General features: G+C 34.9%; 3 protein-coding genes across 3 annotated transcripts; 2 read left to right on the forward strand and 1 right to left on the reverse strand.

The window, feature by feature from the left end:
• The first annotated feature begins 649 nt into the window (after positions 1 to 649).
• LOC141617454 (uncharacterized) lies at positions 650 to 1,255 on the forward strand. The gene is made up of 2 exons (XM_074434651.1): positions 650 to 838; positions 935 to 1,255. The coding sequence occupies exons 1-2, from the start codon at positions 650 to 652 to the stop codon at positions 1,253 to 1,255; spliced, it is 510 nt and encodes a 169-aa protein (XP_074290752.1).
• A 3,153-nt stretch (positions 1,256 to 4,408) lies between these two features.
• LOC141621415 (RING-H2 finger protein ATL78-like) lies at positions 4,409 to 5,397 on the reverse strand. Its single transcript, XM_074437943.1, has one exon. It carries the CDS (start codon positions 5,263 to 5,265, stop codon positions 4,600 to 4,602), a length of 666 nt encoding a protein of 221 aa, XP_074294044.1. The 5' UTR covers positions 5,266 to 5,397; the 3' UTR covers positions 4,409 to 4,599.
• An 11,517-nt stretch (positions 5,398 to 16,914) lies between these two features.
• On the forward strand, positions 16,915 to 17,770 carry LOC141617455 (uncharacterized). Its single transcript, XM_074434652.1, has 2 exons — positions 16,915 to 17,386; positions 17,478 to 17,770. Exons 1-2 carry the CDS (start codon positions 16,915 to 16,917, stop codon positions 17,768 to 17,770), a joined length of 765 nt encoding a protein of 254 aa, XP_074290753.1.

The following is a 17,770-nucleotide window of genomic DNA, read 5'->3' on the forward strand; positions in this document are numbered from 1 at the left end:
CTTTACTCTTTCATATACACTTTTTCATAACGAGGGCTTAGACAGGGTGATCCACTCTCACCATATCTTTTTGTTATCTATATGGAGGTGCTTTCCAGGCTCTTGAGGAGACTGCCTAGGTTTGATGGGTTTTCCTATCATCCAAAATGTGTCCAACTTAGCCTGGCCCACCTTGTTTTTGCAGATGATCTGCTTGTGTTTACAAGAGGTGACCTCCCATCTGTTAAAGCAGTGGCTCATTGCCTCTCTCAGTTTGTTGCCTTGTCTGGTCTCCAAGCAAATCCCACTAAAACAAGTCTTTATTTTGGAGGGGTGGGGTCTGACATTAAGGCTCTCATTCTGGAGGCTACTGGTTTTAGTGAAGGCTCCTTCCCTTTCCGTTACTTGGGTTTACCTCTCTTCAATGCTAGGCTTGCTAATGACATGTATCAACCTTTGTTGGATAAGATTAAGGCCAAGATTGCTCATTGGACTAATCATTGTTTAAGCTCTGCAGGCGAGACTACTCTCATTAACTCTGTCATTTTTTGTCTCAATAACTTTAGGGGAGCTAGTGTCCTTCTTCCTAAAGGGGTTGTCTAGAAGATTACTAAGCTTTGCAAAGATTTTTTTATGAGGGATTGATGAGGGAAGTAGGAGGCATGTTTTCATGGGATGGAAATCCCTCTCTAAACCTAAGCAAGCTAGTGGGATTGGCATTAAAGAGGTCCTTAGCTGGAATGGAGCTCAAATGGATCATTGGATCTGGAAACTTTATAATAGACCTGAGAATATTTGGGCTAAAAGGGTGCACCATTATGTTCTGAAAGGAACTGATTTTTGGCTTGCTTCTACCAGTGTTAGCCATTCGTGGTATTGGAATAATGTTGTGAAGGTCAAAGACTTCTTGGTAGCCAGGGCAGGTTCTTAAAGTCTTGTTGCCCAGTGGATTCAGGTTTGTACTAAGCATGGGAAATTCAAAGCTGGTCTGATGTATGATCTGATTAGGGATAGCTATGATTTGGTTCACTGGGCTCCTCTTGTCTTTGATAAGGTTGTGGCTCCAAAGCACTCTTTCATGGGCATGATGGCTCTTCCGAATAGATTACCTACTATTGATAACTTAGTACAGCGTGGACTGCATCTGTTAAATCGTTGTGTTCTGTGCTGCAACCAGGGAGAGGACTTAGAGCATCTGTTCTTTAGCTGCCCGACCTTTCTCTTCTCTGGTTTGGTACAAGATTACGTCTTGGTTGTAGGTCCCCTATACTGTTGATTTGGCTCAAGTGGTTAATTAGTTTCAAAATTCAATTAGGGGCAAGGATCCTATCTCGTGTAGCAAGCGAGTTGGGCTCATGGCTACTTTGTATTACATCTGGAGTGAGCGCAATGATCGGGTTTTCAAATGCACATTTTCTACCCCAGAAGCTATTTGCATCAATATCCAATTTGTAACTCGGTGCAGAATGTTTTAGTTTGTTATTTTTTGTTGGTTTTCTACTTTGCTTTATTTTAGGGGGCTATACTGGTCTCCTTTGTAGATGAGTGGTGAGGATCTTGTTCTCGATTCTAATCTTTATAATAAGATCCATGCTTTTCTGCAAAAAAAAAATATATATTATTATTATTATTATTAATAACTATAATAATAGTAATAATAATAGTGATAATAATAATAATAATAATAATAATAATAATAATAATAATAATAATAATAATAATAATAATAATAATAATAATATTAATAATATTAATATTAATAATATTAAAATTAATATTATTTCAGTTCAATTCAGCTCCAATCAGCTTAGTTTAGTTCAGTTCCATTCAGTTTAGTTGATTCGGCTCACTCGGCTCCATTCGATTTAGTTCGATTCGGCTCGGCTCTATTGATTCATTTCGATTCGATTCGATTCGACTCCATTGATTCAAACTCAATTGATTCGACTCTAAAAAGCCAGAAAGAACAGGGCCTAAGTGTCGATTAGTTTAGCAACATCTACCATCTAAGTAATCATTATTGTTAATCAAATATATTGGCATTAAAATTGATCTGCAGTCTCATTTACACAATAAAAGCTAAAACGTCCTTGCGCGTTTTACATTTAATCAATTATTTTAGAATATGTGCAACGCACGGGCATCAAACTAGTTCAGTTTTATGGAGATAGGTCCTACCCAACTTTCTCCCGGCCATCTCAGGCAAATGTGGGTGATCATAGTTAGCCTCTAAATCTTGATATCGTGTCCGACACTCCAACTTATGTGTATATGTCGCACAAGTGTTCTCTTTTTTAGACACTGTACTTAAGGACATGCATTTTAATTGAGCATAACGTAATTGATTTAAACTGAAATGAACCGAACTGAATTGAACTAATTAGGTTTTTAAAGGACATAGCTTTCGACTTGGACATTTAACAATCTTACAGATGTTGCCCAAAAGATATTTAGGTATATGGCAACACCCTTTTATTGCTTTCTAATGTATCTCGAAAAAAAGGACGGGTATAAGGCTATAAGCCTTCCAAAGGGACTAGGGTGTCGCCTTCCTTGCACCTAGTTTTATTTGATCAATATTCTAGTTCATTTTCATTACGAGTAATAGAGACTCATTTTGATGAATATGTTATCACATCTGTATGAGACCGGCGCTCTTTTTTTGATCGAAACTAATCTGATCGAATCGAATCAACTTATAGGATTCGAATCGAATCGAATCAATTTATAGGATCGAATCGAATCGAACTTATAGAATCTGAATCGAATCAACTTATAGGATTCGAATCAACTTATAGGATTCGAATCGAATCGAATCGAACTTATAGGATATGAAGTGAACTTAAATTAAGTGAGGTATATGATCTGAACTGAACTTACAGGATCTGAACTGAACTTATAGGATCTGAATTGAACTTATAAGATCTGAACTGAACTGAACTTATAGGATCTGAACTGAACTAAACTTATAGGATCTGAACTGAACTGAACTGAACTTATAGGATCTGAAGTGAACTTAAATTAAGTGACTTTAAGTCCAAAAGAACAGGACCTGAGTATGAATATATGATCAATTGGTCTTCCTTGTGACGGGTTACCATTTGTGACGGATATTTTGTGAGATAAAATGGTAACAAAATGGGTTAGTGGAGAAAGGGGACCACATGAATAGTGTTGCAGAGAGAGAAAAAGTGGGTACATTGTGAGGTAAAATGGTATCCGTCTTCAGCTTGTGACGGATATGTCATGTCTTCAATGAGAATTTGTGATATATGATACTCCTAATAGATGTACTGACGTACCGACTCAGTACAATTACATTTTTCCCAACAAAAAGTATGCATTCCATTTTTTATTTTTTTTGTCATTACTCCTTTGTATGTTTAAACACAAAATCTTATTGAAGACGGCGATATCCGTCACAAGCTGAATACGGATACCATTTTCTCTCACAAAATATCCATGAGAGGCAAGTGGGGAAGCACATGGGGGATGCCCCACCTTGTCTCTCTCTCCTTTTATGAGAGTGTTTTTGATTTGATTTTGATGGGATTAGCGTCAAAGCAAAGACGCTTTGATATTTAAATTTGTTTAACAAAACAAAAGCAATGCAAAATGTAATTTGGTTGCTAAAGTACTTAATTCCATGATATAAGTATACAGTAGTAGCACTTGAGTACTGATGTTTGTGGTTAAGAAGCCTTAATTGGTTTACATACAATTGGTAAGATCTGAATCAAATTCCATCCAATTAACCTTGATTACCTTTCCAGGTGGTGATTAAAAGGGATCATTAATTCATTATTTATTTGATATATTCAAGAAATAAACAACACTTTATACTTTAATTACACTGTAAATATGTACAGTAGTTCTACAATTTCTGGTGCTGCTACCATTAACAGTTAACTAGTCAAAAGTACTGTAAAAACATATCTGATTGTCCTTATCAAAAAGTTTGATATTATTATTAGATTAATCCTTAAAAATGCTTCAACCACCACTACCACTAAGTAGAGTTTATCTTCTCTATTTTATGGTTACTTTTTATTCACTGTTTAGTTCTCAACTGAAATGGCTTTAATGTAAATGTTTTTCTGTTTGAATTTTTCCCACAAGGTATGAGGGGCCAGACAGGTATTGCACAAGGATATATATCGCTCGTTTGGTCGTAAATGTGGCCGATAATTAAGAAGTCATTATACAGTTACGGTAGTGTTTAAAACTTCTGAAAAGCGGTTAAGACTACGTACATGGCTGGATCAAGGTTTATGGACATGGGTTTATCAAATTTTATTATGTAAATTTTGGTTGTTTTCATGAAAAATCAAGTGGTCTCAAACTCGATCTTATACCGTGGTGAATTACACGAGAAGGTGGATTAAGGTGTAAATCTTAATTCATAGGCCCATAAACTTATACTCCATGGTCCATGCTTAAATATCAAAAGCTGTCTTCTTTGATCTATTGCAGACATTCTGGCTTGCTGGATGGCCATTGGGCTCTTATGAGTACGCTCTACAATAACAACAACATTATCCTAGTGTCTCAATGACTCCCGCAAATTACATGACAAGGTCCTTCAAAGGTAATAATTCACTCTTAAGAGTATTTTAAGTTTTAACCCCTGTAATTCCTAACAATTTCTTCTCTTTCTAATGGTAAAACACCAGCAGAGATCACAGGTGTTTCCTGACAACCAATCATCTTCTGACAAGTGTCAATCAAAGATTGTCTACAAGTAGGACATGAAGAGTGTGAACTAAGCCATTTATCAATGCACATAACATGAAAACCATGATGGCATTTTGGTAAAATTCTCACTAATTCTTCCCCCTCAAACTCTGATAAACATATAACACACTCTGTTTCCAGCCCCTGAATCTTCCCTTCTTTTGAGCATTTGATCACTGGAAATGTCCTTAATGCCCTCTTATCGACACCGCAATTACCCTTCTCTTGTTGGTTAATTAATACTACTATGTTGTTGTCATTAAGCCCTTGATCATTTATCACATTTGAACACTTCAGCATGCACCTTATTAAGATGTTTACACATAAACAGCATAGTAGGGCACCTAATAAGACTGTTGTGACCATGATTACATTGGCCTCAAACCGGCTACTACCAGGGCGCGACAAAGGGTATAATAGGAAATTTGGTGGCGGAGCTACCGGTACATGATAAAATGGGGTTTGCAATAGTAATCTTCTAGAGTAATGAAGGTTGGTTATGATGAGGTTTTGTGATAGTGATTTTGAGAAATGATTAGTTGAAAGAAACATCTTTTGATTTGTAAAGAAATTATTAGCTTAATGTGGTGGGTTTGTTATGTTAGGGAAGATATATAAGATTTAAAGAGCAAATTTATGAAATTAAAATTGCTAGATTATATTCTACCTTTCCTCCCTACATTGTTGTTGGGATTATGTATTGGTTAATTATTCTTTTTTTTAGGGTAAGCCCAATATACACCGGAGAAAGGTCCTTGTAACACTGGATTCTATCCAATTTGACAATTTTACCCCCCACTTTACAATAGGTTAGATAAAAACAATGTAGGGGTATTTTAGTCAGTGGTGGAGCTAGAGGGGCTAGCAGGGGCGCTCGCCCCCTGGCGGATGAAATTTTCGAAAGTTTTAGTTAAATTTTTCAAAAAAATTTCAACGGTGTCTTATGAAATTAGTCGTTCGCCCCCCCTAAAAATTTTCGCCCCCCAAGTTCAAATCCTGCCTCCGCCACTGATTTTAGTCGAGCAATAATAATTCAGTGTCTCAGACTATATCACCCGTGAATTTATGCCTACCCTTATTTTAAGCTTTAATCAAGAATCATATCATAATCATAAATAATCAAACAAGGTTGAGATATTTTTGTTAAGAGAATTGTATGCTTTGGAGATTGGGAGAAGGAGAGATTCTTTAATTCTTTTCTTAAGCTTTGATATTACTTTTGTAATTTGTATATGTTCTTTTGGTGCCTATTTAGGGACTAAAAGTGCAAGTAGTGAGTGTACTTAGCACACAAGCATCAATCTAAAACCCTCTCTCCAGTCTCCAATACTATCTCAACAGCATCTTTTCATTCATTGGCCAAAGAATAAAGGGAAAGACAATTTGATGTTAGAATTTTTTTTTTTTTTGAATGTTAAATGTATAAAAAAAAAAATATTGGGTTACAGGCTTTTTCTTATTACACTACATTATCTTACACGGAGTTTAAAAAGAGACATGAGATACTTGTTTGATCTTTGGTTATTGGATCTGTCGGAACAGACGGCCCCCCACCCGTAGCTTCCGCCTTGACATGAGTAGGTTATACGGAGTATCTTTTAATACAATATTTATGTGAGAAGCCGGTCTTTTTAGCACATAACTAAGTCCTCGGGCTTGAGGATTTAATTTTTTCAAGGTAGTTCTTTTGCTAACTTTGGCTTTGAAAATAATTAAATCGGTTTGTTGAAACCTTTATTGTGACTAGCATTATCGATTTCGTTCACCTTGTTCATGTATTCTATTATAAATTTCATAATATTCTAAATTTCAATAAATATTCATTTAAGTTTGAAATATAGATCGTAGTCCCGGACCAATGAACACCCCTAGTCATACGGATCAAATTTTCTTTTCTATTGAGAGTTTTTATATTTGAATTTAAGTTTTAATTTGGAAAATCTTTTTCGTCATCTTATCACACATAAATTATGATACTCAGTTTTATTTTATTTTTTTTCCATTTGCAAAGCTAGATAAGACCATGTTCTTTTGGGCTGAATGAAGCTGAATCGAATTGATATTTGCTTAGATAAATAGAGCTTAAATAACCTGAGTTGAATTAAAGTAAGCTGGAGTAAACTTAACGACATCTGAAACTAAGCCGAAAAAAAAATGACCTAAGTAGATAAAAGATGAGTAAAAAACATGCAACATGTTTTTTTTCTCACTATATTTGTTTTCTAGTGTAGTTCTAACGTGTAGATCAGATTTCCACAATTCCATGTACAAAGTGGTGAAAGATTTGCATTTGCCGCATCTCCTCCATGTGAGATTCTTTTTTTTTTTTTTTTTTGAAGAAAATTTATAGTGGTACTACGTCGTACAGATTATAGCAAAATCTTAAGTAAGCTGAGGTAATCTTAGATCATATAATGCATTAGAAAGATTAATACAAAAATAAAAAAATGAAAAAAATGTGATTAGAGTTAATCTGTAGATGCATTCTTATCCAATTAAATCACACTAGTAAGTAGTAATGGAGATCACTGTATTCATTATCTGATTAAGCACATAAACAAATATGTGGTTACTAATTAAAGCTTAATTACCCATTAGTCCATTAAGCAATATTACACACTTTATTCAAACAGGAAAATTATAATTTTAGTTGGCTTCTTGTCACTCAATCCTCTTTCATTACTCCCAAATTCTGGCTTAAGACGGGCCCTTAAGACGGACTATTCGTCTAAAATTTGAAAACGGGTCAAATAATATAAATAAGACAAAATAAGAATGCCTAGATATTAACAAAAATTGTTCTGTTTATATTAGTGGATGTTATTTGACCCGTTATATAAAACAAAAACTCCGTATATGATCTTACGAGTCTATATGAGAGACTAATTCTTGATTATTATAAGTCAAGTAAAATCACAAAATCTCACTTTAGACGGATATTATCCGTTTAAAGTTGTAGACATGTTAAATATGTCACCACTTTCATAATAAGATAAACAACAAGTGGGATGGTGGGAGTTGTTTTATTATAAAAGTAATGATATATTTGACCCGTTTACATCTTTAAATGCATATATACCCGTCTATAATGAGATTAATTGAAGTAAAATTTAGACATGATGAGTTTGTCAAGTAGCATAGCCAGTGCCCAAATGCACGCCATTTCAAAGTATATTTTATTTATATTTTAGAAAAATCTGCATGATTTTGTGCTTGAAAATTACAATATGTGATTTTAGAAATATCCTTAAAATATCCCTTAAAATATCCGAGTGGACATAACACCACACTGATATTTTTCTAAGCATGCCGTTGAATAAATCCTAAAGCCTACAAATGAATTATGTATATCCATTGGCAAAGAAAGTGTGAAAGTGCAATCTTTTTGGCTAAACTTCATCTCTGTTTCAACATAGCCCTCGACTTCAAATGATGGTCAATTTTAAATTTAGTTTCTTATGTTTACGGAATGTATTATAACTACATTGTCACCAATATATTGGGATTAATAACTATGCATAATCGTAGTATAATAATAATAATAATAATAATAATAATAATAATAATAATAATAATAATAATAATAATAATAAAGTTCTCATCGATTAGTGTAAGGTAACATGGTGCAGTCGGAATCTCTACGAATTTTTCTTAAATTTTTACAAAAATAATTTAGTGTTTTTTTTTTTAACTTAATTTGTGTCTTAGGAATTCAAAATAGTCTTAAAAGTGCTTGTAAACTAAATAATTAAACTCTAGATATTATTTTAATCAAATGTATTGAATCAAATTGAATAGAGGGAGTATAACTGTATAAGCCTATAAGGGGGAATTGAAATGGAAAATTTCAAATTGCGATAGCTAAGTGATAGGCTTATCGCGTACCTAACAAAGTTACCCTGGGCTTACCTAACAAACAAATGTAGTTAGGGAAGTAGGGGTCGATCTCAGGGAGACGGTAGATGCAATATTACAAGCTATGAGTAGAATTCTATCAAGATCGGTCACGGTTGTGTTTAGTTTGGTTTGATGATTAAAATGATAACAGTAATGAAAATGAATTCTATAACAATGATGATAAAATATCTAGAGGGAATGGGGCTACACATGTAGATTAACAAATATCCATGTCAAATTAGATGAGCATTAAAATCAATTGTTATTTAGGTTATTAGCAATTTCCTCTCGACCTATTACCAACCATAGAACGATTTACTAATGAGTTATCGCCCAAATTAGATCGAACTATTAAAACATGCTTAGCCTAATTCTATTCCTGACTTTCGCTCTTAGGAAAAGAATAACAAATTAATCAAAGATCGTGATCAAAAATCAAAGATTAACATTACAAAACAAGCATGTGATATAAACAACAAAATTTATATTAAGAACTCTCTAATTCAACATGTATAACGAACTAATCAAACATGGCTTCCCCGCCCCTAGATTAAAGAACTACTCGCGCATGGTAACGATTAAACTAATAGCAATTGAATAAACCAATATAAACATGATGACAATAGGTAATTAGAAATGGAATTATAGAAATAAACTAGAGAAATAGAGATTACAAAACTAAAGGAAATAGGATAAGAACTTGGAAGAACAAGAAGAAAATGAACCCGGGAATCAACTCGAAATAACTTGAATAATTGTTGGAATGATTACAAACTAGATTATTAGAACTAGGGTTTTATGGAATACTGAAATGTAATTTGTTTGATGATTACAAATGATGGAAACCCTTAGCTTATATAGAAAAAGGCAGAGAAGTCGAAGCGTTTGGCGATGAAACACGTATCCCTGGGCACCCCGGGGACACATTCCCGATCGGAGACGTGGTTCTCCAGCTAGGCTTCACCAATTTCTCTTCCACAAGCCTCATGCATGCTTCCCCTGGGAATATGGGATATATATCCCCGATAGGGGACGTAGCTAATTATTTTTGGAGCAAATTTCTTCAACATTTTCAACGGCCTACATTCCCTAGGGGTAGAGATGTGCATGGGGACGTGTGATGCTTCTCCAAAGTGGCACTAAACTCCATTTTTTCACTAAGACTCGATCAAAACTCGTTCCTTCTTCCTCGGGATGCTCGGATACTTCCCAAAACGCCCTTTCATGGCCAAAACTCGCTCTATTTAGCCTCGTGATACTCCGTGGATGCCATAGTGATAGGAAAAAGCCGTCAACTTGCTTCATTTCCTACAAAACACAAGTAAACATGCAAAGCACCTAAAATACAGAATTAGCTCACAAAATCATTTCGTAAACTTCAATTTACCATGTAAATTTGAGCTAAAAGAGGGAAAAAATCATATAAAAATAAGACATATTACTAAGTTTTGGGTGAATATCAATTTAGGAGCCCAAGGTTTGAGCAATTCCAATTTACCTATATGAGGTTTAAGTGTATTTGAAATTTGGGACCTTAACTTTAGTTAATTCTAGGGATGTCAGTGGGATAGGTATAAGTAGATATCATACCGCACCCGCCTCAGTTCGGCAGGGTATGGGTAGAGCTTTGGCGAGTGGTATGGCATGTGAAGATACAGAAATTATACCCGCCATGGGTAGTGAGATGAGGATAGATTTTGCATCTTACCCACCTCCCACCCGCCAATCATTAAAAAAATTAATTGGTATTATAATGATTTTATAAATCTTATTATATTATAACTAAGAAATAATGTTAATTATAACTATTTTATAAAGCTTTTTACTAACATCTGGCTGAAAAACTTAAGTTATAGGGTTATTTCCTGGGAATAATCCATCTTATGCTCCCTTTTCTCATATTAATCTATCCTAGTGTTTAACTGAGAATAATCTCATCTTTGACGTCATTGAACTTGTAGTAGACCAACCCTCATTTTGACCCGATATTCTCGGTTTCTAAACAAGTGACCATGTGGGTCCCATTATTTCTTCTATTTTTTCTGTTTATTCTTCGTAACTTCCATTTTCATTTTTCTTCTTCATTTCTTCAATTTTCGTTTCTTTAACTTGTTGATCAATTCGATGGTGCAGCGGGGAGTTGTAGGGTAAGAAGAGCATTACCGTAATCAGCATCTTCATCTTCTTCCTCATGATGGAAAATGACAACAGCCAAACAGAGGTAATTGGAGATGGGTGAGTGGCGTTTGATGTGGAGAAGCTGGAAAGTGGCGTCACTGATGGGGTTCATTACCTTGTTTTCTTCTACCTGGATTTATTTTATCTTCTCCTTTCTTCTTCATTTATCATTCTTCATTCCTTCACTCCCGTACCTCCTTCAATCCTCCATAACCATAACTTGCTGCCACTACCAACACCAACACCAACACCAACACCAACACCAACACCAACACCAACACCAACACCAACACCAACACCAACACCAACACTAGCTAACATGAACATCACACTTGTCTTGCCTGACCAAAGCATCAAACAATCAACCTCAATAAAAACAATAAAGATTTTGCCCAGCAATAATACCATTACAAAAACCTAATTGAAGTTATTCACCACCCATCAATCAAAATCGCACAACCCTAAACCCTAATTTCAATTCACTAACCCAATTAGTCCTCAATTTATCAAATATTCCCAAACCTGGACACTACCCAAATGACAAAATCTACCCAGTACTCCTCAATTTGCTAAACGACCAATCAATTTGGGGAAAATTAATCTAGGGTTTTCATTGATTAAGAAAATGAAAAGATTTGGGGGAAATAAAGTTAGGGTTTTTATTTTGTGGATACAAGGAAGAGAGTTCTAGGGTTAAACAAGTTTATTAACACAAGGGATACTGGTTGTCTAGGTAACCCTTCGATTAGTCTACTACAAGTTAAATGACGTAAAGGATGAGATTATTCTCAGTTAAACACTAGGATAGATTAATATGAGAAGAGGGGCATATGATGAATTATTCCCATGAAATAACCCAAAGTTATAAAGCTAAATTTTAAAAAAATTGGAAACTAATAATGAGTAAACCAACTTTTACGGAATAATATTATCGAATAAAATTCCGGGATAGTTTATTGGAGGACATTATTGGAGTAGAAAATTATAAAATTGAATCAGTAACGTCCAAACTAATGACTTTTGCTACATTTGAATAAAGGAATTATAAAATTGAATCTAGTTGGAGCGAAAAGGCTACAGTTACACTCAGTGTATAGAATCTTCTATACACTGCGAGTAACATTACGACATGTGGCAATAATGATTGAATATGAGATAGAATATTTTTTAAGTTAGATTTTGTACAAATTTGGGAGCCAAAATTCAAAAAATCAAATTTAAAACTTTTCCTAAATTACTATATACCATAATTATTCAGATTGTTTAAGATAATATTTTTTATTAAGCTATATTATTTCTTCCAATGAAGGTTCATCTTCTTCATTGAATTCTTCCTGGTACTCTTGATTTAAATCGAAATCATTGTGATTAAAAGTTGACATTATGAAGTTCGAGCACAAAACACACATTACTAGAAAAAAAAATCAAGGACTTTTTTTATATGAAACCCCACGTATGAATTTTGGTTTTTCTGTTTTTTTTTTATTATTATTTTTTAACGAAAGATAACGTATAATTGTTAGGGTGGAAATTTTTAGAGATATGGTAGATATTTTGTTAAGATTTAATATTATATTTTATTATTATAGTAAATATAATTATTAATTATGATGCCATAATTAATAAAGATATTAAAATTTTCCTTCTCATCTTTCCCTCAATGAATTTTTTTCCCCACCAAACCTCTTCATAATTCCCTCCATAAATACAAAAAGATTCCTATATATGTCAAAGTTTAATTAATGGTATATAGAAGATTCTATACACCTAGTGTAACCGTAGCACCTTCCTAGTTGGAGGACGTGTTACTAGAGCAGAATTTCTTTTTGATGTTTCTTTGCTTCTTGCTCTTAATTTGGGTGTGAAAAGTGAGCAAGGTAGAGTCGGAGTAAGGCGGACAAATGAGTTGAAAATAGTAAAATTATCTGTTGGATTAGCATGACCCGTATAAAAAGGTAAAGTTTTTTTTAAACTTTGACGTATGTCGAGTTCAAAGATAGTCTTGTAAATGTGGTGACACAATTTTGCTTAAGCCAACTATGTCTTAGAGTCAAAGTTTTTCGAGTTGGCTTTGATTAAGAGCATGTATAATGCAAATGTAAGTTAATAGGTAGACCTGGTAAACGAATTAATTGAGTCAGGGTTGGGTCAGTTCGGGTTAATTTCGGATTGGCAGATTTAAGGTTGGGTTCGGGTCGGGCAACTCATGTCAGACTTCGGTCATTTTCGAGTCAACTAGTATCAAGTTATTTATGTATAATGATCAGTGTGCAACATAAAAGTTCAGGTCCAGTTATATTGGATCGGGCCAATTCAGGTTCGGATCAAACTCGCGTTTTGAGTTTGTGTGTTGGATAGGATACGGGTTGGGTTATTCGGGTCAGGTCATTTGGTCTGAGCCAATTTTCCCTGGTCTATTAACAGGGTCCAATAAAGTTTTTTTTTCCTATTCTTTAGTTTTGGTTTGAGGAGTCACAAAGGCGATTTTGATGCTGACAGGTTTAAACTCAGGTCTTGTGTATCATCGTTTATAACTTTATCAGTTAAGTTAGTTGACATTTACACAAGGTCTAGTAAAGTAAAAATAAAATAAAATGACACTTAGAATGATCTTTATGTTCATAACATAGTTGCATACTTGCATTGTAGTTTAATAAAAAAGAATTCCAAGAACAATATACTCCACACATCAATCAATATAATATATATAATCCGAAAACGAAGAGAATTCAATGTAAGTAGATAAATGTATATAATTTCATTATACAATATAGTTTAGAATTATTTCTCAAGAATAATCCATCTTATTTCTGTTCATCTTATATTAATCCATCTTTCATATTAACTCACAATAATATTATTACCTATTACACAACCTTCCCACTATGCACTTGGATGAAGAGCTACATACCTGTCAAACAGGTAAACCCTTATTCCAATTGAACTAAAATGTCATTTTTAGTGTGAAGCCTCCCAAACACAATTCCTCTCTCTAACGCCATTCATCTTCACTTCCTCCTCTCTACTGTGAAGATTCTTCAAGCGTGGGAAATTCTGGGTTAGGACAATTGGGAGAAAAAAAGAAGAATTAGAAGAAATAAAAGCGGGCTGAAGATGAATGTTGTTGGAGATTGCCTTCAAAAGGGTTTTGTGGGGAATTAGAGGGTTTTGAAGTGGGTTTTGTTTAGATTTAGGTGGGATTTTTTAGGATTTTTTATTTGTTTTCTTAGGTGGTTTGATTTGAGGCGAATTTAAGGGTTTATTCGAAAGTTTGAGAGGTGAAGGACAAGGGTTTCTGGTAGGAGTTGCAGAGATGTGAGAACCATCCGAGATTCGAAGTCACTAGCTCACTCCATTGTTGAATGTACAAGAAATGTCGAAATAAAAGGGGATGCAAGGCAGTATAAAGGTAAGAAAAAATTAGGTATTTAGAAAAAGAAATCATGAAAATAGTTCGTTATCAGAAAAAATCTACATTTGTCATCAATGGCGTCATTTCGGATCTCCCTCTCTACTGTCTTTCTCCTCACCGTAAAGGCCGCCTTGAAGATTTCGAAGTGTTCGCCACTGATCGTCGCAAGGGCCACTTTCTCTCCATTTTCTCATTCTTTTCTTCAATACATCGCCAATTTCACAATCAATTTAGGGTTTTGTCAATTATAATTGAGCTTTTTTAGGTAATTTTAGTGTTGACGGGAATTTTTGAAAATAGTAGTCTAATTAATACTGTTAAAAATGATTGTTCAATGGTGATGGTGGAGTTACAAGGTGTTTGGGGATGGGTGTTTAGCGATGGTTCTTGGTGTTTCTGGGTGCTGATATTGGTGATAGTGTGGCGGGTTCAGTAGCTTGGTGGTTGTGCTTAGTAGTTGGCAATGGAGGACATGAGGAGTATGTAGGCGAAGAAGTAAATGAATAAGGAGAAGAAAGGCAGAATATAAAGGTAAAACAAAACTGACCGGAATTAGCAGGTCACTTAAGTGGCTAAGTGCAAGCTAGGAAAGTTGTGTAATAGTTAGTATTATTGTGAGTCAATATGAAGGATGGATTAATATAAGATGGACAACAGTATGATTGATTATTCCTGTGAAATAATCCTATTGTTTATTAGATGTATAAATATGTTAATTATTTAAAATAGACAAACTTAATATAAGGCTCTGTTTGGTAAAAAAAACTAACTGAAAAGGTAGCTGAAACCTGAAAAGGTAGCTGAAAATTGAAAAGATAACTAGAACCTGAAAAGGTAACTGAAAATTAGGAGCTGATAAGGTAACTGATTATATAAAAAAATGTTTGGCAAACTAATTGAAAAGGTAATTGATTTTGGTGAAATGACGTAAAAGGATATGATAATTATTTAATAGTATAGATTTAAGGGTAAAAAGGAAAAATCACATCAAATCATATACCTGAAATCTTAAATGCTACTCTAGGTAGCATTTCATTTCAGGTAGTTTATTTGGTTAAATAAGCTACTTTCTAAACGTTTACAAAAAAATAAGATACTTGAAATTTTGGTCAAATAAGTTACTTTGACCAAATAAGGTACCTGAAATGCATTGTTAAACACAGCCTAACAAGGTTATGTTTTGGAAACTATGTAAAGGGAAATAAATCAGGATTGTTTCCAGATATACAATTTTCCGTAAAATTAAATAATCAACTGATTTAAAAATTAAATTTGATAAAATAATTGTAGCAACAATAATAGTTGTGGGATTAGTAAAAGTAATAAAAACAATGAGAGTAATGAAATTAACATTATTAAATGCAGGTCTAGTAAATGAAACGATAATGACAGCGGGTGTAGTGAAAGTAACAGTAGTCACAACAAATGTAATGAAAGTAACAGTAGGAACATTGGAGAAAATATGAAAAATTAGCTAACAATTCGATTTAAGAAAAATATTTTATTTATTTATATATGAGTTTGATAAAATTATCGGGAATGAATATAACTTTAAAAATCGCTAGTGTGAGTAGTCAACGAAACAGTGAATGTAATAGTGTTAACATGAGATGTAGTGAAAGTAATAATATTAATCATGGGAGTAGTGAATATGTCTCATGGTTGTTAAAGACCATCGTCTGTTTGGTGTGGTTCCCTTTGTGACGTTCCCGTCCCTCCGGCTCCTTGTCCTGTCACTGCCGTCTTTCGCTTTCAATCCAAGGGTGATCCTCCCATTCCCCCCACCCCTGGTTTGATTGTCCTGCCTTAAGTTTGTGTGTATGTGTCGATGAGTCTTTAACTTATCCGTCGGCGTCGCTACTTTTTTAATGGCTGCCTTTTGGGTCCGATACGGTGATTCCCCCATTCCCCCCACCAGTCGTTCCCTCGTCCTCTTCCTTAACATCTCTGTGGTGTCTAATTGTTTGTTTGGCGGGGGTCCTGGGAGGTATCCCTTGGTGATTCGGGTGTCTATGTGGTGTCTTGATCCGCCTCGTTGTCTTGTTGGTGGACCGTCAACTCCTATTCCTGTTGATTACAAGTGTATCTTTGATGTCTCTGAGTCAGTTGCGTTATTTCGTGACTCGAGACATGTTGGGTTTGGTTTCTCGGCTGGTCTCCTTGGTGTTAGTCGGGTCCCTTTACTATCTTTTCGGATTGGTAAGTCTGGGTGTAGTGGTTCCTGTTGATTTTTTTGTGGCTTTGTTTTGGACTCTTCGGTTGGGATAAATTGTTAGGAGGTGGTGCTTCTGCTGGAGTCAGTTTTCGATTGTTGGGTTCCCGTATGAAATGTGCTTGGTAGGGTGAAGTCGGGGCCTGGCATTGTTGTTGGGTGGCCCGGATGCGGTGGTCTTAACCTCTTTATTCTCCATGAAATGTTTGGCTTGGAATTGTAGAGGTCTTAAGGATCCGCTTCCCCCTTCAATCCCTAAAATTAGAGCAATATGTAGGTCTTTTAATAATAGTTTAGATTTCATCTTCCTTTCTGAAACCAAGTGTTATGTATGATCTGTTGATGTTCTTTTGCGCCCTATGGATTTTGTTCAGTCAACTGGGTGTGATGCTGACGGTTCAAAGGGGGGACTCTGGGTTGGCTGGAAAGTAGTTGTAAATTAGAATGTATCTTTACCAGTTGCAATCTTCTTATCCTCCTGGTTAATCAGTGTAAGGGTAGAATGTGGTATTTGTGTTGTGTTTATGGTGAACCCGATCATACAAAGAGGGGTGCGGTATGGGAAACTTTTACCAGTCATCTTAACTCCCTCGACAAACCTTTCTTACTTATTGGTGATTTCAACCAAGTTGAGTTCTGTTCTGATAAATTAGGTGGTAGTGATAAATTGATTAGAGGAGCAAACTTATTCTCTTACTGGAAGAATACCCATTGTCTTATGGATATCCCTTTTAAGGGACCTAGATTCACTTGGTGTAATAATAGGGAGAGTCAACATCGTATTTACGAAAGACTTGATAAGGGTTTTGCTTCCAGTGTTTGGCTTTCCCTATTCCCAAATACTTTTATCAAACACTTGCCTATTCAAATATCAGATCACGCACCTATAATCCTTGATACAAATATGATTCTCAATACCAAGAAGAAAGTTTATAGGCTAGAGACTTGGTGTTTTGATCATGCCGAATGCTCTGGTCTGGTTAAAGAAAGCTGGGAAAGAAAAGATAAGGGTGATGCTTCACATGTTCTTTTGTCAAAATTACGTCGTATAAATAATGCTTTCAGAGTTTGGGCTTGTAACAAAAAAAGATGAATGGGGGCTAAAGTGGAGTGAATTTGATCAGGATCTTGAGCCCTATCTTTTGGATATTGAAAATGGTGGTGATACTCTTAATTACGAATCTTGTCACAAAAAACTTATAGAATTCTCTCTAGCTGCTGGCACTTATTGGCGTCAACGCGCCAAACTGAAATGGAATTGTGAGGGTGACACGTGCACCAAATATTTTTTCAATTGGGTTAAAGGACCATCTGGTGCTAATCTTATCTTGGGTATTAAGAAGGAGTCTAATGAATAG

This window comes from Silene latifolia, chromosome X (genome assembly GCF_048544455.1).
Source record: "Silene latifolia isolate original U9 population chromosome X, ASM4854445v1, whole genome shotgun sequence".
NCBI lineage: Eukaryota > Viridiplantae > Streptophyta > Magnoliopsida > Caryophyllales > Caryophyllaceae > Silene > Silene latifolia.

Excerpts from the sequence above, each read along its gene's own strand:
- LOC141617454 (XM_074434651.1), top strand. The coding sequence starts at position 650 with ATGGGATGGAAATCCCTCTCTAAACCTAAGCAAGCTAGTGGGATTGGC. Across the intron at positions 839-934 it reads TTTGGCTTGCTTCTACCAGT|GTTTGTACTAAGCATGGGAA; the intron begins GTTAGCCATTCG and ends CAGTGGATTCAG.
- LOC141621415 (XM_074437943.1), bottom strand. The coding sequence starts at position 5,265 with ATGTTTCTTTCAACTAATCATTTCTCAAAATCACTATCACAAAACCTC.
- LOC141617455 (XM_074434652.1), top strand. The coding sequence starts at position 16,915 with ATGTGGTATTTGTGTTGTGTTTATGGTGAACCCGATCATACAAAGAGG. Across the intron at positions 17,387-17,477 it reads TGATCATGCCGAATGCTCTG|AGTTTGGGCTTGTAACAAAA; the intron begins GTCTGGTTAAAG and ends TAATGCTTTCAG.